The sequence below is a fragment of the Mesoplodon densirostris genome, chromosome 11, assembly GCF_025265405.1.
Source record: "Mesoplodon densirostris isolate mMesDen1 chromosome 11, mMesDen1 primary haplotype, whole genome shotgun sequence".
Lineage (NCBI taxonomy): Eukaryota > Metazoa > Chordata > Mammalia > Artiodactyla > Ziphiidae > Mesoplodon > Mesoplodon densirostris.
Window position 1 is genome coordinate 70649299 of NC_082671.1, and position 13528 is coordinate 70662826.

Sequence of the window (13528 nt, forward strand, 5' to 3'; positions counted from 1 at the left end):
CCCTCCTACCCCACAGTCCAAGGCTTTCTTTCCAACAGGACAAGAAACATCCTACCCTCAGGGCTCCCACTCCAGCCCCCACCCTGTACCCTCTCCACCCAGAAGCCAGGGTCTCTAGAAAGCCGGACAGGCCAGGGAAGCAGCTCAGCCACCTGGGCCCTGCAGCAACCCCACCTCCCATCCCCCACCCCACCCCCGCCTCAGCCCTCCTACCTCTCCAGGCTCATCCAAGATTGACATCCATCCCTTCTTGAAGTTGAGCAGATCGGGCTATGGGGAGAGGAGGGGGCAGATGAGTCAGGCCCAGCAAGAACCAAAGGGGCCTGGGGAGGAAGGGGGGCTGCCCATCCTGCCCCCGAGTGAGGTCCTGGGAAGCCTGGAGGGAGGGCTGAGGCCCCAGGTAGCCCCCTAAATCCAGGCAGGCTCCCCAGCCACTGAGGCAGCCTTGGTCCCTTTCCCGAACATCCGGCAATCTCTGAGAGGTGGGCTGGGTGACTGGCCACCCACCACAGACCTCTGAGCTCCCTTCCCACCAGCCGGCTTCCTCACCTGAGAGTGGGACGGGGGCAGGAGATCTCTGACTGTAAAAAGGGACCCTTAGAGAGCTCAGAGGACAGGCCAGATCAGCAGGGCTGAGCAAACCGTCCAGTTCTTCTCGCTGATGAGGCCCAAGTGGCCCAGCAGGACGATGCCTTAACGCTCCTACCCATTTCCAACCCACTAACCCTCCCGTGGTCCAACCAGCCCTGCCTTTCCCTCATCTGGAGAGCCTGAAAGATGGAGCCAGGCCCAGGCTGAGGTCAGAGACCTCCTGGTCCCCCCTAGATCTCTGGAAGGGCCGGGGAGATGGCACCTCAGTCCCAGTAAGCCCTACCTGCCGGGTGCTGCTCAGGGGGGCACGGCCCCGGGGTCTGGGGGCTCCCAGCTGTAGCATGTTCCACGGGGGTCTGTGAGCTAGGTCCCCCACCTAACCCTAGATGACGAAACTGCTCATCCAGGCATTTTCTCTGGCCAGGCCTATCCACAGACCCTCCCTGCCTGCTGGGGAGACCACTCTCTCGTCTAAGTCCCGGTCCTCCTGCAGAGGTTCAGCTCGTGCCCACTGGCGGCCAGGCTGGCAGGCAGGGAGGAGGCGGCCACCTGTTGCCATGGCTCTGAGCCCACCTATCAGCACCTGCATCACAGCCTCACCAGGCCAAGGTGTCCGGTTGCATGGAGGGAGCGGGTGGCATGGCTCAGTGGGGTGGGTGGCGATGGCGGTGTCGGCGGCAGCTGGAAACCTGGAAACCGGAGCCACCTGACCTGGCCACCTCCCCTGACCCACCTTCCTGTCAGGGAGCCCCATTCTCCTCCTCCTCAGGTGGAGGAAGAGACCTGAGAGGGTCCTAGGCCAGCAGCCTGGACATCCTGAGCCGTCTCCAGCCATGGCCTTGGGACCAGGGCCCCTGGATCTCGGCAGGCCGGCAGCCCAACTCCTGCATCGCAGCCCCTGCCCGGAGACCTGTCTGAGGGAAGGGACACAGGCTCTGCCCAGACCTGGGAAACCCCAGGCTGCGTATGCCCTGTCTGCTCTCTCTCCTTCCCCGCCCTGTTCCCCACGTGGGCCGGAAGCTGCTCAGGGTGGTTCCAAGTTAAGACTGAAGACCGGTAGCCACGCTCAGGGCCACCAAGTCGCCTGGGTCCACATGCAGATGGAGATCCCCCCCACCGTGGCCCCAGGGCCTGGCATGCTGTGGCCCCAGGGGAAACGTGCTGAACAAATATCCACCCTCCTCTACCTCCCTGATCTAAATTCCTGTGCTTCTGAGGCAGTCCGCACCTCCACCTCCTGGCGCTGAGAATGAGAAGCCAGGCTTTCTGGGATGGACCATGGAGCTGGCATCACTGTGCTGACCCGAAGAGAGCCCCCGGAAAGGACAAGCAGTTAACCCAGCCAATCGGACTGAGCTGAGCCAGGGCTGGGAGGTCAGCCGTGGGCTTCCAGAGGCTGAGGAAGGGCAGGAATGACAGGTTGGGGCCCCGAGGACTGCCTGGGAAGTGGGGTCACGGTGACCTTCCTACGTCACATGCCCTCCCTGAGCCCGGCTGCCTGATGTGGCTAATGATAGCGGGGCCCTGCCCTCCCCCGGTTCCGTGAGAGAACTGAATGGGCCACACATGGGAGACGCCAATACACACACACCACACACATGCTGCACATGTGCCGCATCAAGCACGAGATGGTGCAGTGACCCTGGGGAGAGGAGTTTTTAAACCTGCTGGCAGGAGAGGTCCTGAAGTTACCCTGGAACCCCCCCCAGGGGTCAAAAGTTCTGATAACATAAATCTCCTCCCCTGCACCTTCACGCGTGGTTCCTCAGGCCCAGACACCATTCCTCCTCCTGCAGGAAGCTCCCTTTCTCCTTTTTCCTTTCCGGAGCACTGACAGGTCCTCACAGTGGGCCCTTGTTCCTTTGGCCACAGGTCAGCACTGCCTCCCGCTGGCCTGGACCATCGACACAGCCTCCTGTAAGGACACTCCGGCAGGGGACCCGATCCAAAAGGCCGAATGTCACAAGCCGCTTAAAACCTCCAGGGATGGCTCCAGACGGCTTCAGAACAAGGTCCAGTTGCCTTAGGATGGCACAAAAGCCTCAACCTGGACTCCCCACTTCTTAGGGGGCCCCATGTTTATGTCATCACACATCCTCTCTGATGCCCAACACATCAGGACTAGTAGGGCCCCCCACACATGCCTGTGTCCTCTGCTTGAAATACCAGGCCGCCTCCTCCTCCTCCTTCGACCAGGCAAACCCCTTCTCACGCCTTAAGACTCGGCTTAATTGCCACGGCAGAGGCCCCTTTCCCAGTACACACCACACACCACACCAGATGACCTCCCACGGCCTCTGCTGCATCTGTGATTGTCTTGAAGCCATTTACTTATCCCTCACAGGCTAGACTAGAAGCAACTCAGTCAGGGACATGTACTGTTCATGCCCCAAGACCCGAGGACTCAGGGAACATTCGTAAAAATTTCTTTCTTTCTTCTTCTTTTTTTTTTCTTTTGGAACTAGGCCCCTGTTCTACGCCAGGAAATCAGCTGTGAACAAGAGATGTGGCCCCTGCCCTGGCGAAAACTCAGGACAAAAACAGACAATAAACAAGTGAACAGGTATATAATTTGATGCCAGGTAGCAGCTGGGGAATGAAGCTCCAGGGGCAAGGCTGCACCCAGCTAGCGTAAAAGGAGGTGGAGCAGATCCTGACTCCAGGCCTGGCTTCCTAAAGCCTCTAAGCATTTACCCAGTCACAGCACCTTTGCCACTTGCTCCTTCAGATTCCTGAGGTCGGGGAGATGGGGCCAGGAGAGAGGAAAAGGGTATGAAGAAGAAACAGGAAGGACACCGGCCTGGAGCAGGCTCAGGTCTGAAAGCAGTCAGGACGAATCTGGTAAACTGTCAAAGGTGATTGTGAGCCTCCCCTCTGCACCAAAACCTTTCATGGCTCCCCAGTGCCCCTGACCAAAGCCCAAGCTGCTCTTCCTGGCCTTTGAGGCCCTCTTTCCCAAGTTCCTTTTCTCTGTTTTCACCATTTAATTCCCCAAATATGGCCACCAGCCTTTGTCCACACTCTCCCTCCTCCCCCAGTCCATCTCCACCTGACAAAGTCCTACAGTCACAGGAGGACATCTCCCTCGGGAAGCCCCCTCCCATCAGCAGGGATGTGCTGTCTTCCTCCACATGCTGCTTCTAGCAGCCTTACCCTTGTTCAGTGTGTGCTTCCCCAGGAAAGGCAACTGTGTACATTTCTTATCTCATCCTGAGAGAAGACTGGGACAGAGCTGGTTACAAATTCTGGCTCGGCCAGGGCCTAGCTGGGTCACCTGGGGCCTGTAACTTCACCTCTCTACACCTCAGTGTCCTCATCTGTTAGATGGGAAGTTACCATCAACCTTCAGGGTTCCAATGTGGTAATGTGAAAGCACCCAGTTCAGGGCCTGGCAGGCACCCAGTCAGCAATGAAACCACCCCCTACTGGCCTGCCGGGGTGGGGGGGGCGGCCAAGACACTGACTCAGCTCCTCCCCCCACATCCCTCTCTACTCCTCCCTGACAGGGAAGGGAGGCTGCTGACAACAGGAAGGGCCAGCAGAGAGGTGGCAGGATGTGCAGAGCCTGAGGAAGTCCAGGCAGTGAGCAGGTCATCACACTCACAGGGGCAGGGCCCCTGCATACACCACCCTGCTCAACTCTCCCCACCGTCCTCATCAGGCTGTCAGAGCCTCCCTAAGGCACTTGCCAGAAACCAAAAGCAGTCCTGCCCCTCTCTTCCAGAACACCACAGTCAAGGGGCCAGAGTGACGTGGAAAAGGGCTACTCCTTCCCTTACACTCAGGGTAACCTCTGGCAACTCACCAACGCCCCTCCCCAAGCCTCAGTTTATCCGACTGTAAAATGGGGGTAATGGTGAACTCAGCTATGAGGTGCAATATGATAAATAAGGCACATGTATTGAGAGAGCTTGGGTAGGGCTCATCCCCAAGGGAAAGACAAATCCCTGCCATCGTGTTCCCCACCCCCAATAGCGGGCCTGCCCCACCCAAGGTCCCAGCGCCACTGCGAAGTGGCAAGCCCGGGAGAACATGGTATTCTGCTGCTTCAGAAGTCCCAGGACGGGCTCTGGTCAGGATGGGACGAGGCGGTCCCTTCTCACCCACCCAACCTCCGGCCAGCGCCCACACAGGCGTACAGCCTTCCCAGGCCCACATCAGCGCGACCCATCCGAACCAGGGAGCGCCTCTCTCCAGGCCCCGGCGAGACCCAGATCCAGGCCAGGCCCATCTCCGCTCCTCCCGTGGCCCAGAACCCTGACAGACCCTACGGATCTGGCAGTTTAGGGGAATCAGATCAGGTTTTCACTAAGGGGGGAGCTGGAAGGGAGAAGGAAAAAGGCCACCCGGAATCTGTCCGTGATTGGTCCCGCAAAAGTGAGGGGGTGGTGCCTGGGAACGAGAGTTCCCATCTTCTCGGGGGTTGCCCGGGCTTCTGGCCCAGAAAGGTGAGGCGGAGGCCGGGGGAAGGTGAGGCAGGACGGCCGACCCGTGGCGCCGCGGTCGCCCTGTCTTCCGGCCGAGACCTCCTCTCGCCTCCGAGAAGTGAGGAAGGGGCTGCCCAGGAGGGGAGCGGCTCGGCTCTGGCTCTGGCCGTTGCTCTCATCCGGACCTGGGGCGCAGAGGGGCTGCCCCCCGGGGAGGCACTCACCGTCATGGCGGCACCCCGGGGCGGCGAGAGCAGGAGGCAGGAAGGTGGAAAGGGCTCTCGGGCCGGGCTCAGCGGCGCGGGAATCCCCCCGCCGCCACCGCCGCCGCCGCCCCTCTCGGCCGCCCGCAGCCGCTCGTCCGGCCCTTCCCTTCCCCGGCGCTGCCCCGGCCCCTTCCATCCGCCCATAAAACTTTTTTTTTTTTTCAAACTTCCTGGGAGGACCCGGGCGGGCCAATGGGCGGCGGGGAAGCCGGGACCAACAGTGGCGGGGGCCGCGGATGGGCCAATAGGAGTGCGGCAGGGGCCCGGGGGCGGGGCCTGCCGCGACGGGACGGGTGAGCTGGGGCAGTCGGGGCGGGCGGATGGGGGCGGAGGGACGTGAGGGCGGGCCGAGCTCTGACGGCGGGCAAGCTGGGAGGAAGGAAGGGCCTATCGTGCAGGTGACTCCGTCGGGCCACGGCTAGGGAGTGCGGAGTGGGAGCAGCCGGGTGTGGCACCCTCGTCGTCCAGCAACGGCTCCCCGACCCACGCCAGCCGCCGGACGGAGCGATGGGTCCATTAGGCCTCGGCGCCTCGGTTTGATGGCGACATGGGCAAAGCACCCATTACTACCAATTCAGCGGGTCCCACACGCCAAGCCCCGCTCGTTACCCATGTAATGGACTTTCATCCTTACCACAAACCCGACAGGTGATGTCCTTGTCCCCATTTTACTAATGAGAAAACGGAGGCTCAGAGAAGTGAGCCAACTTGCCCAGGGTCACACAGTAAGAAGAGAAGGGATTTCTAGGAAGTGAGTTCTGGAATTGGTAGGGCCTTCCCTAAACGTGCCCTCCTCACCCGGGGTCTTTCTCGCCTTAAGAACCTCATTTTGGGTTCTTGGGTGTGGGCTATACCCGTTTCTCACTTTCCCAGAACACTTGGTGGTTTGTAAGAGTACTTTTGCCCTGCAGAAGCTCCTCTAAGCCCGCAGCTGAGGAGGTACTGTGGTGGAATTTGTTGCTAAATGCATGAGGTGGCTTATGGGGCATTGTGATTTAAACCCTGTATTACCTTAAGCAAGGTCCTTAACCTCTCTGTGCCTCAACTTCACCCTCTGTAAAATGGGATAATGCTGTTATCTCACAGGCTACTGTAAGGATTAAGTGTTAATTTAAGTAAAGCACCTAGAACAACCCCTTTATCCCTAGTTAGCTCTCCTTAGGTAGGGGCGCAGGGGAGCTTGGAATAATTACCACTTCAATGATTCTGCCATCTCAGTTTGGGGTTCAAACATTACTGCTGTCATGATTATAATCACTATCCCCATTTCACAGATAAACAGAGGCCCAGGGAGCTGAAGTTTTCCCAGCATTTCCCATTGGAATTCTCTCCTCCACCCTGAGGAATGAGACCAAGGGTAAGTCCTCCTAGACACTGGCCTTCTGGCATCCCTGTGCTGAGTGTTCCCACCCTACCCTGTACCTCACTCAGGCATGTGGTCCTTGGGAGATTGCGTGGACAAACAGAACACCTCAGCTACCACCAATGCCCTACCGCAGTGGCGTGGACACCTGGCAGTACCAGCCTCCTTGCTGGTTTCCTGGCCTCTGGGACTCCCTTCTAGTACCCTCAGCATGGTGATGAGAACACTCCCCTGCTCAGAGTTCTTCAACACTTCTCCACTGTCGATAGACACATCCTTGTGCCTGCAGCCATGTCCATTATCATCTGGCCCCTGCCTGCTGTCCCCTGTCATTAGACACACACATTTCACGTGCTAGGGCTACACAATGCTGGGAAGTCCCAGAATAAGCCAGGTCCTCTGTACCTCCCTAACTGCACATGTTGTTCTGTGCCATGCCTGGAACACTTCCCTTGCTGTCCTCTTATGCCCCAACACACATACACTCACTCTCTCCCTTCCCTCCCTCCACATGTTTGTTTGCCTGGAAAATTCCTCCTTACCCTTCAAGTCTCAGTCCAAAGGAAGCCAGAGTGCCCCCAGCACAGACTTAGAATCTCCTTTCCCCGGGCTGCCTGTGTGTACTCCCTGCCCAGAGCTCCCTGCATCTGACACTCCCCGACTCAAGGGATGACCACACAGTGTTCTAATCAGTTATATGTCAGTGTCCTCACAAACTGTGAGCTCCTTGGGGGCAGGAACAGAGTGGTTTTTGTCTATATCATGGTAAGCCTAGGGCCTCAGCCCACATTAGGTCCTTAGTAAACATTGGTCGAGTGAATGAATGCACAAATGAAGGAATGACTGCCTTATTGCAACTTGCCCTGGTAAGACAGAGATGGCACAGCTTCAGGGACCCAGGAGTGACTTATTAAACAGAGCCACCAAACCTTGGGGTCATCCAGCCTCAAAGCGTTACTCTATTGAAGATAACAATGTGAGGCTCAGAGAAGGGAGACAATGGCCCAAAGGCACACAAGTTAGGGGCAGAGACAGAACTCAAGCCCAGGCTTCCTAGCTCTTGACCTTGGACTAATTTCACTGTCCAGCCCAAGAGATGTGTGAAGCTGCTTTAAGTAACTGTCTGGGCGGCTCCACTAGCAGTTCCATCTCTCAGCTCCTGATTTTCCTCATTCCCAGGTGAGAGAATAGCTGAAAATTCATTGAGCCTTAGTTGCCACATCTGTCCAATGGAGGAAATCTGCAGAGACTCTCAGGGATGCAAGGAGGACTCAGGGAGATACGGATGCACAGAGGTGGGGGGGGTGGGCTCTGAAGTCAGCCAGAGCAGGGTTCAAATCTTAGCTCTCCCCCATTGTGTGACCTGAAACAAGTGAGTTTCATTCCCTCATCTATGAAATGGACAATATGAACCATACCTAGTATGCCTAGTGGTGAGGATTCAATGCAATCAGATGTGCCACGCACTGAACACAGAGCTGAGCGCATAGTAGGTGCACAATAAATGCTGGCTATCATCACCATCATCATCATCCCAGAGTCCATTTCCCCATTTCTCGCCCCCTTCTCTCCAGCCAAAAACTTAACCTGCCCCCTCCTGCCGGAACTGCTGTGTGTTAGTGACCCTTAGTTAGGCTGATAAGGTAATTCCCGCCCATGGCTTGAAGATACCACTCTGCCCAGATAACCACGTTTGCCTGGTTACCCTTGTGCCTTGACCCCCAAAGAGCAGCAGCGAGGAAATTAAGAAGTGGATGGAGAAACTAGTGTTTGGACGCCCCCCCCACCCCATACCCCACCCCATCACACCTCTGTGCATCCCGATTTCCCTGAGCCTTCCCTGCAGCCCTGATCATCTCCATAGATTTTTCCCCCATTAGACAGATGTGGCAACTGAGGCTTGGTGAGTTTGGCTGCTGCCATTCTCTCATCTAGGAATGAGGAAAATCAGCAAGAGGCCAGTTCCTCTAAACCAGGAGTCCCCAGCCCCCAGGCTGTGGACTGGTACCGGTCCTTGGCCTGTTAGGAACCGGGCTGCACAGCAGGAGGTGAGTAGCGGGCGAACGAGCGAAGCTTCATCTGCCGCTCCCCATTGCTTGCGTGACCGCCTGAACCATTCCCCCCCACCGCCTGTCCATGGAAAAATTGTCTTCCACGAAACCGATCCCTGGTGCCAAAAAGGTTGGCGAACGCTGCTCTAAACCATAGCTGTGCGACCTCGGGCAAGTCTACCTCACCTCTCTGAGTCCCGGTCTCTTCATCTGTAGAATGGGTATACAGGCTCTCAGCCTAGAGCTAGACCCCACGCCGATGAGCGTATGAGAGTCAGCCTGTCACTGAGAGAAGAGACCCCATGAGCCAGGCTGTGGCTCCTGGAGGTGGCCAGGCCTCCTCCCTCCCACCGCGAAGGGGGCAGGAGAGCACAAGTCACAGCTGCCTCCCCTCCCCGCCCTTGAGAAAACCACGAACCAGAGGCCTGAGTGTTTACAGCCCTCTCTGGGCAGGGAATGGGTTACGTAATGCCAGATGTTTGTGCAACTGGCTCAGACCCAGGTCTGAGACACACTTTGCAATCCCAGAGCCCCTCGCAGGCCCTCCCTCCCTCTCCCCCTCGCCCCCAGCCTGGCTCCCCTTGGCCTATTTGCTGATTGGGAGCTTTCAGCTGGGTGGATTATTCCATCACCCCTCACCCTGAAAGCTGAAAACAGCCTCAGCCTGGTCCTGCAGGTGGGACGTCCCCCTCGCTGCAGAGACCACGGAAGCTCTGGGCTCTGCTTCCAGCTCTCCTTCCTCACGTGGGGCCTCCACATCTCTCCCTCTGAGCCCCTACTGGCTTTTCTTTGACTGACACCAGCCTCCTCCCTCCCCTCCCCCACTCTCCCCACCCTCACCCCACCCCCACCCCACTGGAGCCAGCCTACCCTTTGCCACCTGAGGACCCCCAGAGACAGCAGGAACGGATTGAACAGCGTGGGACGGTCCCCGGGCATCCGCCATGAGGTCACCAGTCGGCCCTTGAGTGGGCTCCCAGCCTTGCCCTCCGCTGGCCTCTTGTCTGCCTGTCAAACAGGGTCCAGTGTTGGCCCCCACGTCCCTTTGGTGGGATGGAGGAGTCCCTGACGACAGCCTCCCCTGCCCATGCTGCCATGCCCACCTCAAAGGCCCAGGTTGCCATCTTTCTCCTCTCCCAGAACTGCTGAGGTGGACTGCCACGTGTTCACACCGCGTGGTGTTGGTTGACAGGGCTCCTGGGGCTCAGCGCCCTTGGGGATGTGCACTTCACCCTCAGGTCAGACCCCAGGTGGCCGGCGGGCGGGGAGTGCAGACCACAGATGTGTATTCAGCCCACATGTTTTCAGATTATTTTGCATTAGGTTCCAGTGTTAAATAATCAAGTGGTTCAACACATAGCTACATATTTCCAGCTCCTCTTGAAATATCGAAAGATGGAGAAACTCTGGGCTCCTCTTCCCCAAGGCAACAACCCTCTGGAGCCAAGGGGTCACTCAAGGGCCCCCTAATCCTGAGTCCCCCATCTGCCTACTCTCCTCACCTTTGTGAAAGGAATGAGTCACAGACTTCTACAGCCACACACCCGGCCGAGTCCCCAGTGCACCCTCTTTGGAGTCATCCTTGTTGGGGAAACTGAGGCCCCAGTGAAGCAGAGGCATTTGCCCAAAGTCACAGAGCAAGTTACTGGCAGAGGCAGGGCAGAGCCCAGGTGTCCCAACTCTTCAGAATCCAGAGATTCTCTGGATGTGGGACATGAAGCATCAAAGCACAGATCCAGGGGGCTTTGTGGGGAAGGACTGTCTCCACCCTGCACCACATCGCCATCACAGCCCTGACCACTAGACTGTGGGCTCCATGCTGGCGCTTCATTTCGCCTCTGGCCCACACCCAGGCATACAGAAGGTGCTCACGAAGGGTATGTGAATGAATGAATGAGGCAGTTATCAATTCTGCCCAGTCCAGGCTTCCTGGGGGTGGATTGAGAGGTTTTCTGGGTTGCTGGGGCAGGCCAATTTCATGGAGACTAGAGGGGGACCCCTGTGCTGATATTTCCTCTTTGTTCACAAAACTCTGGCCCCACGAAGTATGAAGAAATAACCCAGAAAGAGGAAGAGCAAAGTTGCCGGAGTCCCTGTGAGAGCTGGAAGTGCTTCTAGTGACCAGTCCCCGTCCCCTCCCATTTCACAGATGGGAAGACTGGCCCACCAAGCAGTTAGAATGCTGCTTCTACTATGCGAGGCCATGCAGGCAATCAGGGCAGAGCCAGGAAGCGGCGTTGGGGGTAGCAGAGAGAGTGCTGGGTAGGGGATCCTGAGCCCTGGGTCCTAATTTGAGCCCAACCACCGACCTGCTATGTGATCTGAGATGACTGCCTACCCCTCCTTTCCTCATCTGCACAGTCAGGGGTTGGGCAGAATCCCCCCACCTCTGACTAGCGGCAGGGCCAGATTTGGGGGCTCCAGACTGCCAGACAGACACCCCCCCACACACCCCCGTCACACCCGGCTTCTCAGGAAGCGGCATGGGGAACAGCAGAACAACAGCAGGATTAGAAAAGCACAGCCTCAAACAGCCTGGTGTTCTCCTCGCCTCCCGCTGCCCCAGGCCCTCAGCTCTGACCTCACCTCTCTGGAGGCTGCGGGTGATGAGAACAGTCTGTTTGGCAGGTCTGTGGGGAGGGGCGGGGCAGAGCACGTGCTCCAGCTGCAGCCAGGCCTCAGAGCGGCCTCCGCGGGTCCCACCCCTTGCACACATCTCTCCCGCCCCAGGACCCTGGAGTTCCTCCAGGCCCAGCTGACTTCTATACCTCCTTGGCCCTCTTCAATGCTTCTCTGGCTCCAGCTCCTGGAAGCTCTACCCTTTCTCCCAGCCTGGCCAGCCCTCCAGAATCAGGAGGACCTTGCCTTCAGAGACCATCAGGGCCAAACTGCCATTTGCCCAGGGAAGGGCAGCGACCTTTCAGGGCATCCTAGCAAGTTGAAAGCAGAGCCCTAGGCTTCTGACCCTAGGACAGTCCACCCACCCAGATGAGGTGGCCCTGCTGCCAGCTCATCTAGAGCCCCTCTTCTCGATGTCCCCATGGCAGAGCCAGCCTTGGTCTGGATGGCCCCAGAGCTGATCTGAGGACCTCAGCCCACCTCCAGCCTGATTTCCCTTCCCTTCCCCTCCCTCTGTGCCCACACCCATGACCCAACTACCGAGTCTGCCTGCTTCTGGTCAGTCAGTGAGTCTTGGCCTCTGCTTCCTTCTGACTCCTCAGGCTCCTTTGATTGGAACTGGAGATATGAAAGAACACAGCTTAGGTCAGATTATTCCCCAGGTTCCAACTTCTTATGCATCCATTCATCCATCTAGAATCCAACATCAATAGACCCATGTATCCATCCAACCATCCATTCATCATCCATCCATCTAACATCCATCTAGAATCCAACATCAATAGACCCATGTATCCATCCAACCATCCAGAATCCATCACCCACTCATCCATCCTCTCATCTAGCCAACATCCATTATCCCAATACATCCATCCTCAATTTATTCATCATCTATTCATCCATCCTGTATCCACGGGACTTCCCTGGTGGTGCGGTGGTTAAGAATCCGCCTGCCAATGCAGGGGACATGGTCCGGGAAGATCCCACATGCCGTGGAGCAACTAAGCCTGTGAGCCACAACTGCTGAGCCCGCGCGCCTACAGCCCATGCTCCGCAACAAGAGAAGCCACCGCAACGAGAAGCCTGCACACCGCCATGAAGAGTAGCCCCCACTCACCACAACTAGAGAAAGCCCACGCACAGCAACGAAGACCCAACGCAGCCAAAGATAAATTATTAATTAAAAAAAAAAAACTATAGGGCTTCCCTGGTGGCGCAGTGGTTGAGAGTCCGCCTGCCGATGCAGGGGACACGGGTTTGTGCCCCGGTCCGGGAAGATCCCACATGCCGCGGAGCGGCTGGGCCCGTGAGCCATGGCCGCTGAGCCTGCGCGTCCAGAGCCTGTGCTCCGCAACGGGAGAGGCCGCAGCAGTGAGAGGCCCGTGTACCGCAAAAAAAAACAACAACAAACTATATCCACGTATCGTATCCTTCCTCAATCCATCCAACATTCACTCATCTGTCTACCCATCCTTCCAACATTCATTCACCATCCATCATCCATATTCCACAACATTTACCCATCCATGCAACATCTATCTATCCAGCACCCATCATCTGTTCCATTCATCACCCGTCTATCCATTCATCCATCCACCCATCTGTCATCCATCCAACATCTGTTTCTCACTTGTCCAACATATATCATCTATCCATCACCCGTTCACACGTCTGTCATCCATCATTCATCCATCAACTACCCACGGCCCTACCCACCCTCCGTCTGTTTCTTGCAAGCCCTCAAGCATCCATGTATTCACTGGTCAACCAGCCACTGAGCTCATCTCCTCCTTTGTGTCAGACCCTGGGCCAGGGGCCAGAGGTACAGAGATAAAGTAGGTGCAGCTCCTGCTCGCATGGAGCTCATGTTTTTTAAGGGAAAATGACAACCGATGACCAGATGAAGAGTAGCAGAACTACCAAGCCCGGAAGGGAAACATCACCAATCCAGGGGTGGCGTGAGTATTCAGGGAAGGCGTCTCAGAACAGGGCAGCTGATCTAAGACTCAAACAATGAACAGATGTTTGGTGAGTGAAGAGGGAAGGGAAGAGCTTCCTAGGCCAGAAACAGCAGGCACAAGGGCAGGGGGATGTGCTCCCAGAGCTCTGCAGCCAGCTCAGCACAGCTAGAGGGCAAATCTGGGGTGGAAGGAAGGCCAGGAGGCCTTGGATGCCATGCCAAAGATTTCCTAGAGGTGACCAGCTGGAGCC

At 57.2% G+C, this 13528-nt stretch overlaps 1 protein-coding gene across 3 annotated transcripts in view; it reads right to left on the reverse strand.

Annotated features, from left to right (window-relative positions):
- TRIOBP (TRIO and F-actin binding protein) overlaps window positions 1-13528 on the reverse strand; it is a 58732-nt gene that overhangs the window by 18312 nt on the left and 26892 nt on the right. For 2 of the 3 annotated variants that reach the window (XM_060113967.1, XM_060113968.1), the window contains exons 1-2: window positions 5243-5428; window positions 214-270 (exon numbers count right to left, since the gene is read on the reverse strand). In XM_060113967.1, coding sequence (XP_059969950.1) covers window positions 214-270; window positions 5243-5428 — 243 coding nt within the window. Of the gene's footprint in view, window positions 1-213; window positions 271-5242; window positions 5429-9568; window positions 9707-11857; window positions 11936-13528 lie in introns of those variants that run through there. The other variant, XM_060113970.1, reaches the window with a different exon arrangement.